The following is a 23,167-nucleotide window of genomic DNA, read 5'->3' as shown; positions in this document are numbered from 1 at the left end:
TCCAAAGATGTTATCATTTATTTTGATTCGAAAATTGCTTCTGTTAATTTTATGATGAATCTCATGATATTGTTAGGTAAATTTCATATTCATAAGAGTAAATGGAGTAATTCTAAACCATGTTTGAAGGTTTTTTTGAGTGAATTTGAATTGTATATTGAGTCTCTCAAATGTATTGATAACAAAAAATGTAGTGATACAATTATATTTGCTAAAGAATTGAAGTTAATTGAAAATTGATTTAATATATATTTTTTTGTAAGTAGTACAAATTATTGGTTTCTATACATAACAGATTGGTTTTATCCCCTTACATTTTTATTTATTTATTTATTTATTTATTTTTTCTTCTGGAATTTTTCTTTGAAAAAATTGTTTTTAGATTGTTATCTTTTTGGATGTCTTGTTATTGTGTTTTTTGATGTTTGTTATGTCTAATGTCTAATAAAAAAAAAAAAAAAAAAACTAAAGCAGCGAGTCATCGTGATGCAGTTGTGATGTATGGTGTCACGTGACACAGGCTCACCTGAGGGATCTGAAGGGGTTTCCTCACTGGATTCTTTGGTCTCTGTGACAACATTATCTGGAGCTGCAGCAGGTTCTGGATCTGGACTTTCTTCTGGTGTTGGTTCTGGTTCTGGTTCTGCTTTTTCCTCTGGTTTGGGTTCAGGTTCTGGTTCAGGTTCTGGTTCAGGTTCTGGTTCTGGTTCAGGTTCTGGTTCAGGTTTAGGTGGTTCTGGAGCTGGAGTCGCAGTGGGATTCTCTTCAGTCTTTTCACTGGGAGCCTCAGCTGGAGGAGCGACATTGCCCTCTACTGGTTTCTCCACAGCTTCAGATGAGACAGGAGCTTCTGACAGACAGACATATGGATAGACAGACGGATAGACAGATAGACAGACAGACAGATAGATAGATAGATAGATAGATAGATAGATAGATAGACAGACGGATAGACAGATAGACAGACAGACAGATAGATAGATAGATAGATAGATAGATAGATAGATAGATAGATAGATAGATAGATAGACAGACGGATAGACAGATAGACAGACAGACAGATAGATAGATAGATAGATAGATAGATAGATAGATAGATAGATAGATAGATAGATAGATAGACAAATAGATAGACGGACAGATAGCCAGACAGATAGATAGACAGATAGATAGACAGACAGACAGACAGACAGATAGATAGATAGATAGATAGATAGATAGATAGATAGATAGATAGACAGATAGACAAACAGACAGACAGATAGATAGATAGACAGATAGACAGACAGACATATAGACAGACAGACAGACAGACAGACAGATAGACAGATAGATAGACAGACAGACAGACAGATAGACAGACAGACAGACAGACAGACAGACAGACAGACAGACAGACAGATAGACAGACAGACATATAGACAGACAGATAGATAGACAGACATATAGAGAGACAGACAGACAGACAGACAGATAGACAGACAGACAGACAGATAGACAGACAGACAGACAGACAGACAGACAGACAGACAGACAGATAGATAGACAGACAGACAGACAGACAGACAGACAGACAGACAGACAGATAGACAGACAGACAGACAGACAGACAGACAGACAGACAGACAGACAGACAGACAGATATAAATAATCATCATAATGCATTACATATCAGTAGTACTGTGATTTATCAGATGATAATCCCATATATTTTGATATGTTGTCACCAAATTCATATGTTAGTAACAAGTCAAGTCACATTTATTGGTTACACTTTACACTAAGGTTATGTTTTTAAAAATGTATTAGTAAATGTTGAAATTAACATTAACTGAGTTAATAAATGCTGTGGAATAATTGTTCATTGTTAGTTCATGTTAAACAAATGGAACCTGACTGTAAAGTGTTACCAATGTATTTAAACACAGTAGCGCTTTACAATTCAATTCAGTTTCAAAGCATGAAACACATTCAGTTTCAGCTTTAGCTCTACAAAAGACAATTGAGTTATTATCAGATCAATGTTGATTCAATTCAGTTCAGCAAAATTCATCAACTATGAAACAAATTAATTTTCAGACATATATAAGCAGTTTTACAGAAGATTAATCGATTCTGATTCAATGTTAATTCAATTCAGTTTAATAACAGTGTTAATCGCTGTTGGAAAGTTCATAAACTATGAAACAAATTCAATTCAACTATAAATAATCTCTACAGAAGACAATAATATCATTATTCAGCTCAATCTCATTATGTGTGAGTGCAGTCAAATGGATCATTTATTAGTATTGAAATGGTGCAGACAGTCATAGAATACTGTGATCATTTGTGTGTTTATGTGTGTGTGTAAGTGGTGTGTGTGTTATTACCTGCGACAGGTGCAGGAGTGACAGACTTCTGAACTCCGTCAGCAACAGGTAACTCATATTCACACACGTATGTTAAACTCTGATCAGAGAGAGAACTGTGTGAGACATGCTTCCACATATTTACACAATTATAAAAGCATTTAAATGACAGTTATACAAGAGACAGTGCACAGTCATCTATCCTAACAGAGTTATTATATTAAGCAGAGGAATTAATTAATTTAATAACCAGCTTATTGTAGTAGTATTACATGGCTACTTATCAAATATGTGACCCTGGACCACAAAATCAGTCACAAGGGTCAATTTTTTTAAATTGAGATTTATACATAATCTGAAATCTGAATAAATAAGCTTTCCATTGATGTATGGTTTGTTAGGATAAGACAATATTTGGCCGAGATACAACTATTGAAAATCTGGAATCTGAGGGTGCAAAAAAATCGAAACATTGAGAAAATCTCCTTTAAAGTTGTGCATTTATGTTCACGATTGTGCTGCATTCACTCACAAAAATACTTTTTTTATATATTTACGGTAGGAAATTTACAAAATATCTTCATGGAACATGATCTTTACTGAATATCCTAATGATTTTTAGCATAAAAGAAAAATCTATAATTTTGACCCATACAATGTATTGTTGGCTATTGCCACAGATAAACCCGTGCGACTTGTGACTGGTGACGTGATCCATATGTACATAAATGTTTCTAAAATATTAGATTTGTGAAAACACAGATCCACATAAAACATTTAAAAATTGTCTTGCAGTCGAAGTTTAGAGCACACTTTCTTGTCCTAACAAGATGAAATATAATGCAATCATTTTTCAAATATCAAAGCACTTTTTTTATCGAAATATACATTATGCTTAAAGCAAGCAAAACGATGTTTGACACTGAGGTGAGAGAAATAATCTTGTTTTTCCTTTTAAATTAGATTATTTTCGTACTCCAGTGGCAAACAGCATTTTCTTGCTTTAGGCAAAAACATCACAAAATTTTGTTCGATTTCTCTGAAAGCAAGACATAAAATCTTGTATCCGTTTGCTTCTCAAGTACATATAAAATATATAGGGTCCTATTTTAACGATCTGAAACGCAAGTATCAAACGCGAAATGTAAGTAACTTTGTGGGCGGATCTCTGGCGCTGTTGCTGTTATACCGGCGGGATAAATGACTCTTGATAAATGACGCAAATCTAAAATGTGTTGGTCTGAAGTAGCTTCATTACTCATAGGTGTGGTTTGGGCATAACGTGAAATAAACCAATCAGAGCGACATCTCACATTCCCTTTAAGAGCAGGCGCGCTTGTTCCATGGCGGATTGCTATTATAACGGCGGATTTGCCAGACGCACGCCAGGAGCGGTTCACAGCCGAGGAGAGCGACGTTCTCGTCAGGGCCGTAAAACACAGAGAAGTGACATTGGGGATGGAGAAACACACCCATATTAGCTTCGGTTAAACAGGCGTATAATAATTTGGGTAAATGTGTAAGCTAGATTTATGCCTATTTTTTCACATCTTCATGGACACAACAATGATTTCCCTCATGTGGAATATTTTTCCTTGTAATTATGTATGGTTTGCAAAAATGAAAACTGCGTGCGTCTGTGTAGATGAGAGAAGCAAAGTGTGTGTGTGTTGTGCACACGCTACATTATGGCCAAGCATGCGCCCTTAAAATAGCATCTGAATAACGCGCCACTGACTTAAGACGAGGTTTCTCCTGGTCAGTGGCGGAATTGTTTTCTGGAACTGCAAAATAGCACCAGGGAACGTTTGCGCAGGAACACGCCTCCTCTTTTCGCTGAACCGCCCCCGGGAGCGCAAGTTCATTCCCTAATTTACCGACGTGCGTCTGTGGAGGGAAAAGTCCGCTGTGCGCGGGTGCAAAATAGGAATGATACATATGTCGGTGTACAAAGTCAATTGCGCTGGGTGCAAGATAGGGCCCATATTGTTTTAATGATACTTCGATTATTGTATTGGAAAACGACAAATTAATTCAAATTATAATTTCCCTTGTGTTTTTATTCAGGAGAACCTCCATGTTTGCAGGAGAAACCACATGCACTTAATCGTGCACTACTGTCTTTCAAGGGCACTTGAACATTGATGGTATCTGTGCATCTGTTATTAGCTGTTCATTTAACTCTACCTCTGTCTTCGGTGGCTTTGTGGTCTTCACTGGATTGAAAAGTGCATCTGAGAAATCTACAAGTAAACAATAATCGACACACTCATTTGATGTGGCATGTTAATGTACACTGTAAAATATGATTTTTGGCCAGTGACGTACCAGCGAAGGCAGCGGGGATGTAGTCCTTCACCTCGATGTGCACAAACACAGACGGCAGAGTGAGAGGCATGTTGCTCTCGCTGCGCAGACAGATGTGCTGGAAACCTGCAAAACATCACAGGGTCAATGATCATAATTCTCATAATAAACAACCAACAAATATGGAAGAAAAGAATCACACAAGGATTAAACAATCTACAAATTGACAAAAAAGTGCAATGAACGAGCCTCTTACCTGTCATTTTTGAGCATACACTGACCATTTTTTTATAAAATGATAAACCTCACATTTCAGCCTTTAAACCATTTAAGAAAACAAATGAGTCAATGTGATTGATTATAGTTATTTTATCTGCTCAGTGAATAACTCTAGATGCCTTATCCAAAGTTACAATTTTTGTTTTCCATCAACCAGTAAAAATGTTCAACAGTGCATAGAAATTTTCACATGAATAAAGATGTAAATCCACTCTCTGACAGAGAATTATGCTTTGATAAATCATAATTGTGATATTAATAGTCCTATTTATGAAATAAAAAGTCAAAATTATTACTTTAAATCATAACTTTAAATAATTGTGACGTACTGTGTCATAATTTTAAGATTAAAGTCAAAATTATGATATTAAAAAAGTCAAAATTATGACATACTAATTCATAATTACGAGATTAAAGTCAAAATTATAACTTTAAATAATATTTTTGACAAGTCATAACTATGAGATAAAAAGTCATAATTATGACATAAAACAATTGTGACATACTAAGTAAATTTTGAGAATAAAAAGACATAATTATGACATAGAACGTTTAAATTATTACATACTAAGTCATAATTATGGGATAAAATGTTGTAATTATGGCATACTAAATCATAATTACGAGATTAAAGTCAAAATTATAACTTTAAATAATATTTTTGACACAAGCCATAACTTTGAGATAAAAAGTCATAATTATGACATAAATCAATTGTGACATAATAAGTAAATTTTGAGATTAAAAAGACATAATTATGACATAGAACGTTTAAATTATTACATACTAAGTCATAATTATGGTATAAAAGGTTGTATATTTTTGGGTCGTAATTATGGTATAAGGTCATAATTATGTCGTAATTATGACGAATTAAGGTCGTAATTATGGCATACTAAATCATAATTACGAGATAAAGTCAAAATTATGACTTTAAATCATAACTATGACATACTAAGTCAATTTTGAGACAAAAAGGCAAAATTATGACATACTAAGTCATAATCATGAGATTAAAAAGTCAATATTATGACTCTTTTAAGCCATAAATATGACTTAGTATGTCCAAATTTTGACTTTTATGTCATAATTAAGACTTTTGTGGCAGAAATGGGTTGTTTCATTCCTAATTATGTTTGACCCAAACCCCCTGCAGATCCGGGTCAGTCTCACCGGTCTGAAGAGCGTCCAGAGGGATGATCCGGTGACCTAAGAACTTCCCGCCCTCCTCCTGAACCACGAGCCTGAGGTAGGCCATCTCCGGCAGCAAGATCTGCTCAACACCACAGAGACCCTCAGCCTTATGAAGCCATCATAACATTCATAATCTCATGAGCAGGAGATGACAGCGGCTGACCTTCTCGAAGACGAAAGGCTCCTCGTTCCACTCGGGGTTGATGGCGTTGGGTGTGGTGCTCCATTTGGTGCGGAATTTGCGTTTGGGATCTTTCGGCAAACCGATGAGCTCGACCTCCACTCCGGTTTTCACATTCTTATCCGACAGGAACTGACCGGAGTAAATCTGAACACGGGTTACAATTCACAGTAACGTTTACAATTCAAGAAAGATTTGTTTATTAATATAACATATATTATATATTAATATAGTAACATTTCTTATTATGTTATTATTTAGTTTTATTGGTAACTCTTTATTTTACAGTGTCCTTGTTACATATGTTACATGTACTTACCATAGTAACAGTAAATTATGAATAATTATGCAACTAACCCTCAACCAAACCCTAATCCTACCCTAACCCTATAGTAAGGACATGCAGTTAATTAATATTACTCAGTACTTAAATATATCATTACACTGTAACAATCACACCTTAAAATAAAGTGTAACCTTTTTTTTTAAGTTAGTAATTTAATATTTTTATTTAGTAGTAGTAATAATAATAACAATTATTATTATTATTAATGAACTAAACTAACGAATAGATATATAATCTCAAACGTAAAAACAAAAATGCAAATATTAACAATATATATTTTAAATATATAAAAAATGCCTCAATCATGTTTCTATAGTTCTCACTCGACACACCTCTGCCGGAAATGAGATTAATCTTCATTATTCTTTCATTATTATTCTTTCATCATTATTCTTTTGTTTTTAATTAAGTCTATTAGCCTTTATTCTGGCATTATGGCTTTCCCATCCACATCGCTTTGATTCCAATTTACATTTATCCACCTATTATAAATAGTCTTTCTAGAAAACAAACTTTTCTTATGAACTTATGTGCATTCTTTTGACAAAAATACATCATGAAATAAATGCATTAGAGCTACAATTAGCATCAAGCTACAATTTATGAGATTAATCCTATGCTTTTACTCAAAACTCACTTTAAAGTGTTTGCAATAACTTCCAATTGCGATCTAATGTGGGTTTTGGTCATATTATGTTGATGAAATGTTATTTATAGCCTTTTATAAGAATCGCTGCACCTGCTTAGAATTTCTCATGTAATCCTTTATTGTTATTACAGTGAGCAAAATCGCATGGAAATCACATACGAATCATTTACTATCTTAATAGTGTGTTTATAGCTTCATGTTTCACGTGTAGAAACATTTCTCTGCGTTTCTTTTGTACGAAACAGACCGTGGAAGTGTAATGGGAGTTTGTCATCGGAAGAGAAGGGCAGGTCATGAACGTTCGGAAAAAGGATTCGAAGAAGGAACATAAGCACCAATGCATTTCTGAGTTACCTTAATGGTGAGAGTGCTGGCGATGATGGTGTCAATCCTGTCAGTGAAGGGATCGAACTTCTTGTCGCTCCGGCGGAGCACGTCGTGTTTGAGTATGTAACCCGTCCTCCCGTTAAACTCGAACAGAGCCATGTTCAGCTGCATGGGGAAATCTACAGCATGATACGGTTAAAACTCAAACATTGACATAAAGAGCTGATCTAGCTATTGGAGGACAGTTTTTAAAGGGGTGGTATAATGCCCTTTTCACAAGATGTAAGATAAGTCTCTGATGTCCCCAGAGTGTGTATGTGAAGTTTTAGCTCAAAATACCCCACAGATATTTTATATAGCATGTTAAAATTGTCACTTTTTGAGGGTGAGCAAAAACGCACCATTTTTGTGTCTGTCCCTTTAAATGCAAATGAGCTGCTGCTCCCGGCACAGGGGGCGGAGCTTCAACAGCTTGCACTCACACAGACACACACTGAAAATTCCAAAAACTTTTAGCCTTTTATGTTCAAACCGGAGTCAGACAATGATGTAGAGACTCAAGAAGAAGTGACAACATGTAGAAGCAACAGGACATTTCTGAATGGTTAGTTGATGAATTTATGAAGCTTATGTGTAGTTATCTTCTAGTCATTGATTAGCATATTCTGTCATGATAATCTATAAATCATGTTCCGGGGGCGGGGTTTATGTAAATTTTAGGGTTTGTGATGTCACTAACCCGGGAGGAATGTTGTGTAGTCTCTACTAGCCGTTTGTTGTAGTCCTTAAAAAGTGATTTCTTTAAAAGCAAATATCTCCCTTTTCTTTGAACTGTGAGCGTTGTAACTTTGCAGATGTTGTTTATGCTCAAACAGCAACATTACACACTAACTAAAGTTACAAAAGTGAAATCATAATCAACCACCCCTTTAAATGCATGATCTGTGATGGACTCACCCATGGTCTGGTAGTTGAGCGCCACGAACTGACAGCCGGCACTCCAGAAGGGCTGAGGACTGTAGTTTGAAGAGTCCACACGGGTTCCTTTAGGGTAAATACGGCTCATCTGCCTCTTATTATATCTACAGTCATCAGTATAGGAAAGCACTGACACCCGTACACAAGAAAACACCTTTGAGTCATTTAAATCTAATTCAGGGGAAATGTAAAGGATACTCCACCCAGTCCACAGCGTTCTTCGCGATCAAACTCTCTCCTTTGGTTTCCACGAAGGAAGAGATGACATAACTCCTGTTTTTCTCTGTATTTGGACAGAATCAGATGGTAAGAACACAGATCAAACCCTTTAGAAAGTAGTTCAGAGACATAATTTGTCAGCAACAAGGTCAGTCCTATTATGCAGCATCTGAACATATTAGATTTTCAACACTTTACAATAAGGTTTCATTTGTTAAAGGGATAGTTCACCCTAAAATGAAAATTAGCCCATGATTTACTCTCCCTCAACTCATCCTAGGTGTATATGACATTCTTCTTTCAGACGAATACAATCGGAGTTATATTAAAAAATATCCTGGCTCTTCCAAGCTTTATAATGGGAGTGAATGGGGGGTGAGATTTTGAAGCCCAAAAAAGCTCATCCATCCGTCATAAAAGTAATTCATACGACTCCAGTGGGTTAATAAAGGCCTTTTGAAGTGAAGCCATGCGTTTGTGTAAGGAAAATATCTATATTTCTAACTTTATAAACTAAAATAACTAGCTTCTGACAGACGGACGTACGCATGGATTTACAGTGGAGGAGTGACCTCTGACCCGACGCATGGAGTATTGACGAATGCGGAAGCGCAGAGGATAGAGCAAATCAAAACACCGGTCACGAAGTCTAAAGCCAAAAGTTTTAAAGAAAAATGTCGTAGGATTTCGATATTTTTGATTTTCGATAAAAAGTAATAAATTTTTTTTTTAAATTAAGTTTTAAATATGGATATTTTTCTTACAAAAACGCATGGCTTTGCTTCAGAAGGCCTTTATTAACCCACTGGAGCTGCATGGATTACTTTTATGATGGATGGATGCACTTTTTAGGGCTTAAAAATCTCACCCCCCATTCACTCCCATTATAAAGCTTGGAAGAGCAAGGATATTTTTTAATATAACTCTTATTGTATTCGTCTGAAAGAAGATAGTCATACACACCTAGGATGGCTTGAGGGTGAGTAAATCATGGGCTAATCTTAATTTTTGGGTGAACTATCCCTTTAACATTGGCAACACTTTATTTATTTAGTCCACTGTAGACTAAACTACCTTTGCAACTAAATGCCAACTTACTCTCATTAGAGTATTAGTAGACCTTCTGCTTAATATCTGCAAACACTTTACTTTGATGCTCCTCAAGTGACTTTGCAACTACATGTCAACTTATTCTACTAACCCAAACCCAACACACTTACTAATACTCTAATGGGAGTTAGCTGACATATACAGTAGTTGCTTATAGTTATAGTTATGGCTAAAGTGGACTATCGTTAACATTAGTTATTAGCCAACATGAACTAACAATGAGCAATATCATTTTGAGGCATTAATTTGGTTAACGTTAGTAAATGTATATTTGTTCATTGTTTGTTCATGTTAGTTGCATTAACTAATGTTAACAAATACAACTTTTGATTTTAATACTGATACTTTAATACTAAGTAAATGTTGAAAATTAACATTTAAATGCATTGTTCATTATTAGTTAACTACTGCAGTTAACCAATGTTAACAAATTAAACCTTATTTTAAAGTGTCACAGATAAAATATTATGCATGCATTTTTTTAAAATATTGAAATCAGACGTATATTCGTATTGTGTAATATTGCATCAGAGGAGGTTTTAGGTGCATTTATTATATTTATAAATATACTGTACACTTATAAAATAAAATCCGGTCTGAACTCACTAATTGCGTTCTCGAAAGAGATGAATTTGTTGGGCTGTACGTAGTTGACGAGGGCGGACATCTCCTCGTATGCTGTCACTTCCTGTCCAGCGGTACCCTGACAGGAAATGGAAAATATCAGATTTAGATTAAACTCTGCAGTCGAGAGAGAGAGAGAGAGAGAGAGAGAGAGAGAGAGAGAGAGAGAGAGAGAGAGAGAGAGAAATGTGTCTTTATGAGTCATTATTCTTCAATTAGCAAATAATTACTTATGAAAAGCAACAGTTTCACTGAGGCATTCACTACCAATTCAAAAGTCTGGCCTCTTTTTTCATAGAAATTAATACTTTTATTCAGCAGGGATGAATTAAATAGATAAAAAATGACAGTAAAGACATTTATAATGTTACAAAAGATTCTATTTACATAATTGCTGTTCTTTTGAACTTTTGATTCATCAAAGAATCCTGAAAAATAAACGTTTTCAACATTGATAATAATCAGAAATGTTTCTTGATCATCAAATCATCATATTAGAGTGATTTCTGAAGGATCATGTGACACTGAAGACTGGAGTAATGATGCTGAAAATTCAGCTTTGATCACAGGAATAAATGTCAGTTTAACATATATTCACATTGAAAACAGCTGATTTTAAATTATAATAATATTTCACTGGTTTAAATGTATTTTTGATCAAATAAATGTAGCCATGATGAGCAGAAGAGACTTCTTTGAAAAACATTAAATATTCTTACAGACCCCAAACTTGTGAACGCTAGTGTGCTTGATTTTTCTTAGGTTTTAAAACGTGCATTTCTGGATCCCTGCATCAGAAGTTAGAAGTGAACACTAGATACTTCACCTCATCAGAGTTCTTCATCTTCTCTTCATCCTGTTCATCGTGGTCATCATGTTCTTCACGCTCTTCTGTATCAGTTGCACATAAAATACTGCTGTTATTTTCTGTCCAATCATCTCGACAAACACAGTGGCCTCCAAAAAAGTATTAAGACACTCATGTCACACTTAGGGCACTATTTGAAGGATCTAAGCTCATGTTCTAAAGCTATATAGGTTGTGTCCGAATCCACTTTTGATTGTTTACCGATGGGGAAAATGGTCGGTGCTCCCGGCGCATGATCTAAAAGGGTCGTCTCTATTCTCTTAATGAGTAATGGGTGTGTTTTGGGCGTAACGTGCAATAAACCAATCAGAGTCTCATCTCCCATTCCCCAAGCCAGTTGCGCTCGCGCATGACGGATTCGCTATTTACATGGAATTTGCAAGTGGAAAAACTGAACGCTTCTCTAGCAAGGAAACGGATCTGCTTGTGCGCGAGGTTAAAGCTGTGTGTGTGTGTGTGTGTGTGTTTGTGAGGTTAAAGCACAAGCAGAACATCTACAGGACAAGCCGGATTCCACCATATCTTTATGTACACAATAATAATCTTTTACATTGTAATCTTTTATTGGTAATATTTGCCATGTTTGTGTGCTGCTGCACGTCCCTGTGTGTGTAATAAGAACAGTGTGTGTAATAAGCGAGTGTGTGTAATAAGCAGAGTGTACGCGCGTTGTGGGCCCGCCTATAGACGAATCCGACGAGCGTTCTGTGTAGGCTGCCATCTTGTGGCGACGCCATTACTGAGCTGTTACTAGTATAAACAAACCTCCGTGATAACGCACCCTCGATGACAGCTACAGCCAGGCAGTATGACTTGTTGGGTTGATGATGTTAAGACAGTGGGCTCCAGTCACAGATGAAGGTACAAACGATCTTACAGATTATTTATGAAAATAGCTTGGCAATAACTATGCTAGCTAGGCTAGCTAACGAGGAAACTATAAAAAGATCTGTCCATTTGGCAACAATAAATAAATGAATATCAAATAAACGAATTCATGTTTTTCATTTGTGACCATTATTTATCTCATTTTCACATTTCAAAAGGAAAGGGTGGTACAGCTAACTGCTAGCGTTGTTGGTTCTCAGAGTGAGAGTCACAGTCAAGCAAATCAAACATTAACAACAGACATAAGTAATGTTACTACTGCCCCAACGCGCCCCTTCGGTTGTTTTAAAGAGTATTTTCTCCTTCGCCTGGCATCCGATGATCAACAAAATGCCAACTACAGGTCACTGATAGAGGGTCAAAATGATCTGAGCTCCGGATGGTTTGGTTAGCTAAATAATGCACACTCTACCAGATGATAAACACATAACGTTAGTTCTAAAAGGACCTGTCCGATTTTCACAGACCATTAACAACACTCATACTGTACAAATAACTCGGCAGAGGAAGAATAGTAAAGTTGTAGATGTAACGTTAGTGACAGTCGTAAATCGCGGGCTGTTTATTCCAGTGGACGCAACCAAACCAATAGGAGGCAATGGCGCAACGCTACCCAGCAACAGCTCAGTAATGGCGCCCGCTTACTTCCGGTAGTTTCGCCGGATTCGTCTATAGGCGCACATTACTAACGCACTCTTTAAATAACAAAAAAAATATTGCGCCATTGACTTTAGACCAGGTTTCAGTTGGTCAATGGCTCAGTCTATTTCTGTTCCTCAAAATATCAACGCGGCAACAATGCGCCAGAACACACACCTGGTTTTCAGACCAGCAGCTAATGGGTGCACAGATGGGCGCGAGTGCATTTGCTATTTAAACATCGTGGCGCAAAATTAGGGTGACCACCCGTCCCGCTTTGGGTTGTACCACACAGCATTTTAACCCCTTGTCCCGCCCGTCGCATATTGAGAAAATGTCCCGCATTTTCATCGGTCTGTAGGTTTTTAATTATCATATTAAGAAAACGTGCATTCGTTCTTTTGCCTTCTTAAGAAAATTATTTTTGCCGCATAGTTTTTCACCTATACCTGTATTTAACAGCGCTTCGTCAGAAGTACAAATACAACAGCCGTTTTTTAAATCCTATCCAATGGTTGAAAGGAAAGGAGTAAACACGGTCACTAGTAGGTTGTGACGGCTGTCAATCAAAATGTGGAGCGGTGATTCGTTCCATGTGTTTCCTGTCAGAAAACAACTGGATTTTGATCTTGTGTGTTTAAACAAGATGGCGCCGTTGTGTTTGGCATGCCGTCTGTCGCAATCTCTAGTTTTGCTGTCCTTACTGTTCTTATGCATATCTTTTTTAATCACTGGTTGTAAAATGGCGTTGACGTACGATCGTCAAATACTTTTGGACATTCGAGTGGCTGTTGAAGCTGCTAGAGGTGACATTTGCCTGTCTCGTCCCTCTCCTCTGCCTACCCATACTTATCTTCCAGTATACCAATATTGGCGTCCTGCTGACTTGCCTTGGAAGAGGAAGCGTCGGAGGAAACGTGGAAAGCGGGGTGGAGTTGCTGCTCGGCTTAGGTCTCCTGCGTGGTCGTCGTCTGTGATGGTCTGTAAGCGGCGCGTTTGCCCGCACTCGCTGAGTACTGGTGCATGGTCGCCGTCTGCTGAAAGGCTATTTCCTTTGCCTATGACCCGAGAACGGCGGGTGCTCTGGCGTCCGCTAGATACATCGCATCGATGGCTTCGACCCGTGGTTCCCAGCACTCTTTCTATGTCTACGCGCCACCTTCCTCCCCGTCTTCGCGCTTGTGGAGTCAATACCTCTAATCTTCGACCGTTGCAGAGATCAACGCAGCTCCAGGAGGATACGAAGCTACTAAATGTGGCTTTGATCAACGCACGCTCTCTGGTAAATAAGACCTTTATATTAAATGACTTTTTTACCTCGCACACCTTGGATATTTTATGCATTACCGAAACCTGGATTAAACCGGGAGACTTAAGTCCATTTACTGAACTGGTGCCACAGGGCTGCAATTTTCTTAATTCCCCTCGCTTATCTGGTCGTGGTGGGGGGTTAGCGACAGTGTTTAAAAACAACTATCTTTGTCACTGTTTATCAACTCAGACACGCAGGAGTTTTGAAGTTCAGCTGTTTCAACTTTCTTTGGTAAATCCAGTGGTTTTTGTTATTATATATCGGCCACCCCATGCAAATAACGATTTTATCAATGAATTTGCAGAATTTCTGTCTGAAATTGTCATCAGCCATGATAGAATTCTAATTATTGGGGACTTTAATATCCATGTGTGCTGTGACTCTAAGCCTCTCTCAAAAGACTTTCTTAACCTAATTGACTCTTTTGACTTTGTGCAATGGGTGTCTGGACCAACTCATGTTCAGGGGCATACTTTGGACTTGATTTTGTCTCGTGGTCTATCAGTGTTGAACTTCAAAATTGGTGAGCCTGGCTTATCTGATCATATGCCTTTATTGTTTTCTGTGCCATTTGATGGACATGCTGAAGGACATTCTCCACCGTCACGTTGGACTCGAATTTTCACCGAATGTTCAGGCAATGAATTTTGTTCCAGGTATGTACAATTGGGTGCTACTCAGGATACAAATCTTTCCATATCCCACTTAGATGCTGATGAACATTTAAGTATTTTCAATACCACTTGCTTTAACATCTTAAATTCTATCGCACCTCTAAAAGAGAAAAAAAAGTAAGCATATTTCATTACCTTGGCATAATGATATTACTCGTTCTCTCAGACAGACCTGTCGAAGGGCAGAACGCAAATGGAAAAAAGACCGATTACAAGTTTCATATGAAATTTTAAGGGATTCTCTTTCTGCTTTTCAACGAGCTGCTAAGGTTGCTAAGAGTAGATACCTTTCAAACTTAATCATACGAAATAGTCATAAGCCAAATATTCTATTTTCTACCATCGAATCTGTTCTCCATCCAAAGGTTAATTTATTCCCTGAAGCATCTGTCTCTCTATGTGAGGACTTTGCGACATATTTCAATGACAAGATCTCCAAAATTACATCCTCGTTGTGTACTTCAGCGTATAAACTGTCTGATGTCCCACTCTCCTCTTCCACTTGGTCTGTCTTTGAGTCTGTTAATCTCAATTCTCTGATTGAGACTATGTCTCATTTGAAACCAACTATGTGTCCAAACGACGTCATTCCATCTCGTTTCCTTGGGCAAGTTATTGAGACTGTTGGCCCTGACCTGTTGTCTGTAATTAACAAATGTCTCCATACTGGTACAGTACCTTCTGACTTTAAACTTGCCACAGTGCGACCCCATCTTAAAAAAACAAGTCTGGACTCCAAATTGTTGGCTAACTTTCGACCTATTTCAAATCTACCTTTTTTATCTAAGATTTTAGAGAAAACTGTTTTAAATCAACTTCAGTCTTATTTGACTATCAATTCTATTCATGAAAAATTTCAATCTGGTTTTAAATCCCGTCACAGTACTGAGACAGCGCTCTTAAGAGTTTTAAATGATATCATGTTAACCACTGACTCTGGGCAGTCTATGGCTCTGGTTTTGTTAGACCTCAGTTCTGCCTTTGATTTGGTTAACCATGACATTCTTATATCACGCCTTGAAACATGTGTTGGTCTTCGTGGCACAGTATTACAGTGGTTTCGGTCGTACCTCTCTGACAGGAGGTATGTTGTCAATATTGGACACCATTCTTCCTCTGAAACAACTTTAAATTCTGGTGTTCCCCAGGGTTCAATTCTTGGTCCTGTACTGTTCTCCCTATATATGCTTCCACTAGGGTCTATTTTTAACAAGTATGGGGTCTCTTTTCATTTGTATGCAGATGACACCCAGATTTATATCCCTTTGAAGCGTGATGATAGGCTGGCATTACAGCCTATCATGGATTGTTTGGAAGAACTAAAACTCTGGCTTGCGACCAACTTCCTAAGCCTGAATGAGAGTAAAACCGAATTTATTATGTTTGGTTCAAATGGACACTATGTACATGATCCTGCATTTGCATCTTTGTCGCTTTATAGTACCACGTGTGTCAGAAACTTGGGTGTTTGGTTTGATATTAATCTTAAATTTGACAAGCAGATAAGTATTGTGATTAAGTTGTGTTTTTATCATCTTCGTCTTCTGTCAAAGGTGAAGCCTTTTCTTTCCCTTAAGAAATTCGAGACGGTCATGCATGCTTTTGTTACATCTCGACTGGACTATTGTAACTCATTGTACATCGGTGCTCCACAGGCTTGTGTTTCACGTTTACAGTTGGTTCAGAATGCAGCGGCTCGGCTTCTTTATGGGAAGCGTAAATATGAATCTGTCACGCCAATCTTGATCTCACTACATTGGCTGCCGGTCAAATATAGAATTGATTTTAAAATTCTATTGTTTGTTTTTAAATCCATTCATAATGAGGCACCACAGTATTTGTCAGACCTGCTACACCCTTACGCTCAGTCAAGGTCACTTAGATCAGCTAATTCTGGTCTACTGCAAGTTCCGAGGACTAGATTAAAAAATAGAGGAGATCGTGCCTTTTCTGCCATCGGCCCTAAATTATGGAATAGTCTCCCGGTCCATATCAGAATTGCCCCAACTCTATCGGCCTTTAAGTCTGCTCTTAAGACTTATTTCTTTTCTTTGGCGTTTAATACACTTTGACTCATTGTTTTATGATTTTACTTTCGTGTGTTATATCCATTCTACAACTGGTGTTTATAAATTGTAAAATGTTTATTTTTACATTTTATTATTACTAGTTTTTCTATTATTTTCTTTTTTGTCTTTCTGTGTGTACAGCACTTTGATCAACTTCGGTTGTTTTTAAATTGTGCTTTATAAATAAACATTGTATTGTTGTATTGTATTTTATCAACTTGTTGCCTGCTGTGGTTGTTTTAATTCACATCCTTTCTAAAAATATGAAAGTTTTTGGTTTAATATATTCTTAATATATAAGACTGTCAATGATCTAATTTCATGTTTTATGTTTTATTCGATCATTATTTATTTTGTTTGATTTTAGTTGGAGTTGGTCAGAACTGTTTCATAAATATAAATATATATCTGCATGATGCCTGCTGCCTTTGTGCTCAGTGATGTTGTATTTAAATGACGTAAAATAAAGACATGTGTGATGTAATGGTGTTTTCTGAAAGGGACTAAAGAACGAATACTTTTTATCAGCTGAAAGGCAGAATACAAATGTTTTTATTAAGTTAGATAAACATTATATAACAGTTTCAGGTTATGTTTTAGTGTTGGTAACATGTCCCACATTGTCCCACACAAACTTATAATCGTCCCAAATTTGGTTTGTTTGATGGTGGTCACCCTACGCAGAATGTGAAATGATAACTGCGTCAGGCTGAAACTAGCAAAAAACACTTGAGTCGCGCTTGGAGCTGCATTGTACCGGCTATATGATAGGGCACTTAAAGTCAGCATGAAATCAAAACTGACAATTCTTGTTTTTAATTTTTTTTATAAAATATTGCAGTGTATACTATAAATGATTTATCGGTGCACATCATTATTTTTCCTGGTAATCTTGAATCAGAATAACTTCCTCTCGCAGCATCTCTTCTCTTCTCTGATGATGTGGGCGGGGTAACCTGTCACTCACATGAGATCAGCCAATAGCAAACCTCAACCATCCAATCATCCATCAAGCCCCGCCCTACGGGTTCTTGTTCCAGAAGCGTTTCATTCGAATATACGGCAAAATAGGGAAGAAAAGATGAGTGCAACTTCCATTTCATGTAGACTTCAACTTAAACAGTCCGCTGTTTCAGGACTGGATCACAGATGAACTCACCGGTTGCGGGAGCAGCGTCCGTGCCTTCTGGGTTGGCCGGAGCAGGTTGGTTTGGATCAGCGGGTTGGTTTGGATCGGCGGGTTGGTTTGGATCAGTGGACTCAGAAGCATCTGCAGCTCCATTAGTTTGTTCTTGAGCCGGTGGTTTCTTTGCCTGTTCTGGTTTGCTCGGCGGTGCGCTGCTTTTCTTATTCTTGATCAGTATTTTACCCATCAGCTCAGACGGACTCGGGATCGGCTGACCCGGCTTGAGCTGAAAAACAAAACATTACATGAGATATATACTACTATCAGCTTGTAATATAGGTTTATTGATAACATTTTATTTTACAGTGTGTTACACGTAACATGTAGTTACTATAGTAATCAAACTGGGTTACACTTTATTTTAAGGTGTCATTGTTACAGTGTAATTATATATTCAAGTACTGTGTAATATTAAGCAACTACATGTACTTACTATAGGGTTAGGGTAGGATTAGGATTTGTTTGAGTGTTAGTTGCATGTAATTATGCATAATTTACTTTTATTACTATGGTAAGTACATGTAACATACAGTATGTAACAAGGACACTGTAAAATAAAGTGTTACCTCAAACTGTGCATAATTACATGCAACTAACTCTATAGTAAGTACACGGTTAAGTATTATTACTCAATTAAATGTATAATTACACTGTAACATGGGACACCTTAAAATTAAGGGTTACACTTTATTTTAAGGTGTCATTGTTACAGTGTAATTATATATTTAAGTACTGTGTAATATTAAGCAACTACATGTACTTACTATAGAGTTAGGGTAGGATTAGGATTTGGTTGAGGGTTAGTTGCATGTAATTATGCATAATTTACTTTTATTACTACGGTAAGTACATGTAACCTAATGTAAAAAGGACATTGTAAAATAAAGTTACCAAATTAAGTGAAACCCACTTTACTTTAGTCCATTTAAAACAAAGCAATGCATTTGTTACAATATTTATTCATCTTTGTTGTTAAAGTTAGTAAATAAAAATTAGTTCATGTCAGCTCAGGTGCGTTAAATATTAACAGATATAGAGTTATATAGAAGTAAATTAACATAAATTACTAAACGCTTCAGAAGTATTTTTCATTGTTAGGTCATGTTAACTAATGTAATTTACTAATGCTAGCAAATTAAATCTTAGTGTAAAGTCTTACTGGTTTATTTTAGTTCATCTAACTAACTGGTCATCGTTTATTTCTATTTTATTTTACTTATTTTAATGTAATTTTTATGTCAATTTTAATCAAAGTTTCTTCACTAATCACTAGTCCTGTGGTGTAACAAATGACATTTAATTTTGTTTTTGTTTTTGCAAATATTCAATGTAGTCTCTCAATCATTTTAGGCTCATAAAAGCTAATGAATCAGTTGTGCTAGAAACATATGCTAGAAACAGAAATGAGTTACATAAAGTTAGCAAAATTAAATTATGCTAGCAACATAATCCATGCTAGCAACATACTTTCCACATTTGAACTCACAGGATATTTGTCCAGTAAATCTACGAGCAGAGCGTCTCCAAAGATAGTTCGGCAGTAGTCTGCCATCTTCTCCTGCTGCTTCACTCTGAAAGCCCGTTTATATCACATCATCAAACCCACGGTACGAGAAACAAAATGTGTTTATGAATGAAATATCATGGACGTGTCTTACGAATCAACGTGGTTCTCAAAGGAAAGCACAACAGGATACTTGGACGTTTTGAAGGCACTCTCAGCGATCGCTTCAATCACGTCCTGTCATGAAGAAAGAACATAATCCAGGAATTTATATCTTTACCTTTGTGAAAAAGAAGTGTACTTAATCGTACTTCACATCTTGAAAGTATATTTTTTTATAAAAACTGCACTTGCCGTAATATTTTGATGAAATAAAAGTGTACTTAAGGAGATTTCACTTTCATGACTACACACTTAAGTACATTTTACTGTTGAAGTACGTTTTAATAATCTTTTGTCATGCTTTAAAGTACACTTTTTCTGAAGTGTTGACAAACATACTAAAGCATTTGATTGTAATTTACTAGAGCTAATTCAATATTAAAATTGAGTTAATATATTTGAAATGTACTGTTGCAACTTCATCATTACAAATAAGTAATTACTAATGAATTTAAATACAATACATACGTTGCAATAGAACTGACATATTTGACATAGTTTACCATATTTCAAAGACAATAGAATTAATTATGAAATTACATATAAAGATGTAATTAAGTCCAACGCAATAGGACTTAATTAAGCACTCATAAGTTCAAATCACTGCATTTAACATAAATTTAAACTAATAAATTTTCATTTAACTAATTAAAACTAACATGCATTAAAGTGCCGGAACACATTACATTCAGTTCGCACTCATATTATTCACTCACACTCATATTATTTTACATAATAATTATCTTTTTAAAATTATGCTAAAGTGTAGTTCTTTTTCATAAGATCATCTATGTTTTGATTCAATAAGTCGAAGTGATTAATAATCTGGTGTAAAGTTATAAAAGACCTGCTCCTGATTTTCACACTCATTATAATGAGCCTCCACAGCATCCCATAGTGACAGCGAGAGCTCTGATTGGAGGAACCGACCTTGAACAGGATCTCGGTTGTCATGGTGAAGCCGTGTGTGATGATTGGCTCTTCATCGGGTGGTTTGCCCTTCCAGCAGTCGAGCTCCAGACAGCGGCAGCCGGCGAGGAGACACTGGCGGTACATCTCCGGGGACGAGACGCCCGTCAGCTGCCCGGCTGAGGGAACATTCACAGTGTGGTGTTGCATTATTTGCATTATCGCTTTTTTATATCAAAAACTCTAGGGGCCCTATCTTGCACCCAGCGCAATTGACTTTGTACACCGACGCATGTATCATTCCTATTTTGCACCCGACGCACAGCGGACTTTTCCCTCGACAGACGCACGTCGGTAAATTAGGGAATGAACTTGCGCTCCCGGGGGCGGTTCAGCGAGAAGAGGAGGAGTGTTCCTGCGCAAACGTTCCCTGGTGCTATTTTGCAGTTTCAGAAAACAATTCCGCCACTGACCAGGAGAAACCTCGTCTAAAGTCAGTGGCGCGTTCAGATGCTATTTTAAGGGCGCATGCTTGGCCATAATGTAGCGTGTGCACAACGCACACACACTTTGCTTCTCTCATCTACACAGACGCAGCAGTTTTCATTTGTGCAAACCATACATAATTACAAGGAAAAATATTACCACACGAGGGAAATCATTGTCCATGAAGATGTGAAAAAATAGGCATACATCTAGCTTACACATTTACCCAAATTATTATACGCCTGTTTAACCGAAGCTAATTTGGGTGTGTTTCTCCATCCCCAATGTCACTTCTCTGTGTTTTACGGCCCTGACGAGAACGTCGGTCTCCTCGGCTGTGAACCGCTCCTGGCAAATCCGCCGTTATAATAGCAATCCGCCATGGAACAAGTGCGCCTGCTCTTAAAGGGAATGTGAGATGTCGCTCTGATTGGTTTATCTCACGTTACGCCCAAACCACATCTATGAGTAATGAAGCTACTTCAGACCAACACATTTTAGATTTGCGTCATTTATCAAGAGTCATTTATCCCGCCGGTATAATAGCAACAGCGCCCGAGATCCGCCCACAAAGTTACTTGCGTTTCGCGCTTGATACTTGCGTTTCAGATCGTTAAAATAGGGCCCTCGAAGTGTTTAACCCTCTGGGGTCTGAGGTGGGTTTTGACGTGCCCTGAGATTTGTGCTTATTTTTGTTGCTTATAACATTTTCATGGCTAAAGTCTGATTGCACTGTATTCTATGGAAGCTTGTTTCCGCCACAGAATAAAAAATAAAAAAGGTAAATGCGACTTTTTATCTCACAATTCTGACTTTTTTTTTTCTCTCACAATTGCGAGTTTACAGAATTGCATTTCTAAGAATTGCGTGATAAAAAGTCACAGTTGCGAGTTATAAAGTCAGAATTGCATGATATAAAAGGCGCAATTGCGAGAAAATTTCCTTTTTTTCTCAGAACTGCATGAACTTTCTCAGAACTTTTTCTCAGACTTTTTTCTCGCAATTGCGAGTTTATATCTCACAATTCTGATTTTATAACACACAATTGGGAGATATAAAGTCAGAATTGCATGATATAAAGTCAGATTTGCGAGATACAGTATAAACTGGCAATTGCGAGAAAAATTGCTGGCAAAAAGTGAGAATTGCGAGTTTATTTCTCACAATAGTGAGTTTAATTGCAACTTTATATCACGAAATTCTTACTTTATAACAAGCAATTGCGACTTTTTATTACGCAGTTCTGGCTTTATATCTCGCAAGTCTGAGAAATAAATAATAACATCATCAATTATCGTTTAAATCATAAATTATCGTTTTTTTCTGTGGTGGATGTAGCAGCATGTAGGCCTATGTAAAAGTTTGTAGTTTTGAATGAGCTGAAAAATTATGTTTATGCGTTATTGAAATAAGGCCGATATGAAACATCATTGTTTAGCACATAAACATCTATGTTTGAGCAGATATTCACGAACACTGTATTTCACAGTAAACACTGACCTAAGCATCTTGTTACAGTGTAAACGCACATGTTACTTTCTTTTATATTATAGAGCATAAAACATCCTTGTGTCATACAACATTCAGATGTATTTAGACAGTTAGCATTGAACGGTTGCCGACCTGTATACATATTTCATATTTCAACATGTTTCCTTTGATTTCACACATTTTAGTGTGGCACTTGTTCAACCAGTAAAATGGACAATTTTATGTAACAATAACACATTAACTAATGCAAGTGAGAATAAATGACTTACTCGTCTTATCGAGGTGATGGGGGTGTTACAGGTTTGCGTGGCTCACATGGACAATGATCGTATGAATAGTCTGCGCTGCTTATGGACTCTAAAAAATCTTGGGTTATTTTTTCAACCCAAATCTTGGGTTGAGCCTTTTGGGTAA

The 23,167-nt window shown here is 36.9% G+C and overlaps 1 protein-coding gene across 2 annotated transcripts in view; it reads right to left on the bottom strand.

Annotated features, from left to right (window-relative positions):
• Positions 1-23,167, bottom strand: part of plcb2 (phospholipase C, beta 2) — a 49,103-nt gene that overhangs the window by 17,070 nt on the left and 8,866 nt on the right. The window contains exons 11-25 of one of the 2 annotated variants that reach the window (XM_079852522.1): positions 20,798-20,955; positions 19,860-19,942; positions 19,688-19,772; positions 18,175-18,427; positions 11,392-11,456; positions 10,548-10,644; positions 8,811-8,895; positions 8,592-8,716; positions 7,662-7,813; positions 6,295-6,459; positions 6,111-6,210; positions 4,680-4,784; positions 4,539-4,594; positions 2,373-2,451; positions 527-850 (exon numbers count right to left, since the gene is read on the bottom strand). In XM_079852522.1, coding sequence (XP_079708648.1) covers positions 527-850; positions 2,373-2,451; positions 4,539-4,594; positions 4,680-4,784; positions 6,111-6,210; positions 6,295-6,459; positions 7,662-7,813; positions 8,592-8,716; positions 8,811-8,895; positions 10,548-10,644; positions 11,392-11,456; positions 18,175-18,427; positions 19,688-19,772; positions 19,860-19,942; positions 20,798-20,955 — 1,932 coding nt within the window. The remainder of the gene's footprint in view (positions 1-526; positions 851-2,372; positions 2,452-4,538; positions 4,595-4,679; positions 4,785-6,110; positions 6,211-6,294; positions 6,460-7,661; positions 7,814-8,591; positions 8,717-8,810; positions 8,896-10,547; positions 10,645-11,391; positions 11,457-18,174; positions 18,428-19,687; positions 19,773-19,859; positions 19,943-20,797; positions 20,956-23,167) is intronic. The other variant, XM_079852523.1, reaches the window with a different exon arrangement.

The sequence above is a fragment of the Squalius cephalus genome, assembly GCF_949319135.1.
Source record: "Squalius cephalus genome assembly, chromosome: 20".
In the NCBI taxonomy this organism is placed as follows: Eukaryota; Metazoa; Chordata; class Actinopteri; order Cypriniformes; family Leuciscidae; genus Squalius; species Squalius cephalus.
This window is presented reverse-complemented; position numbering and strand designations above follow the sequence as displayed.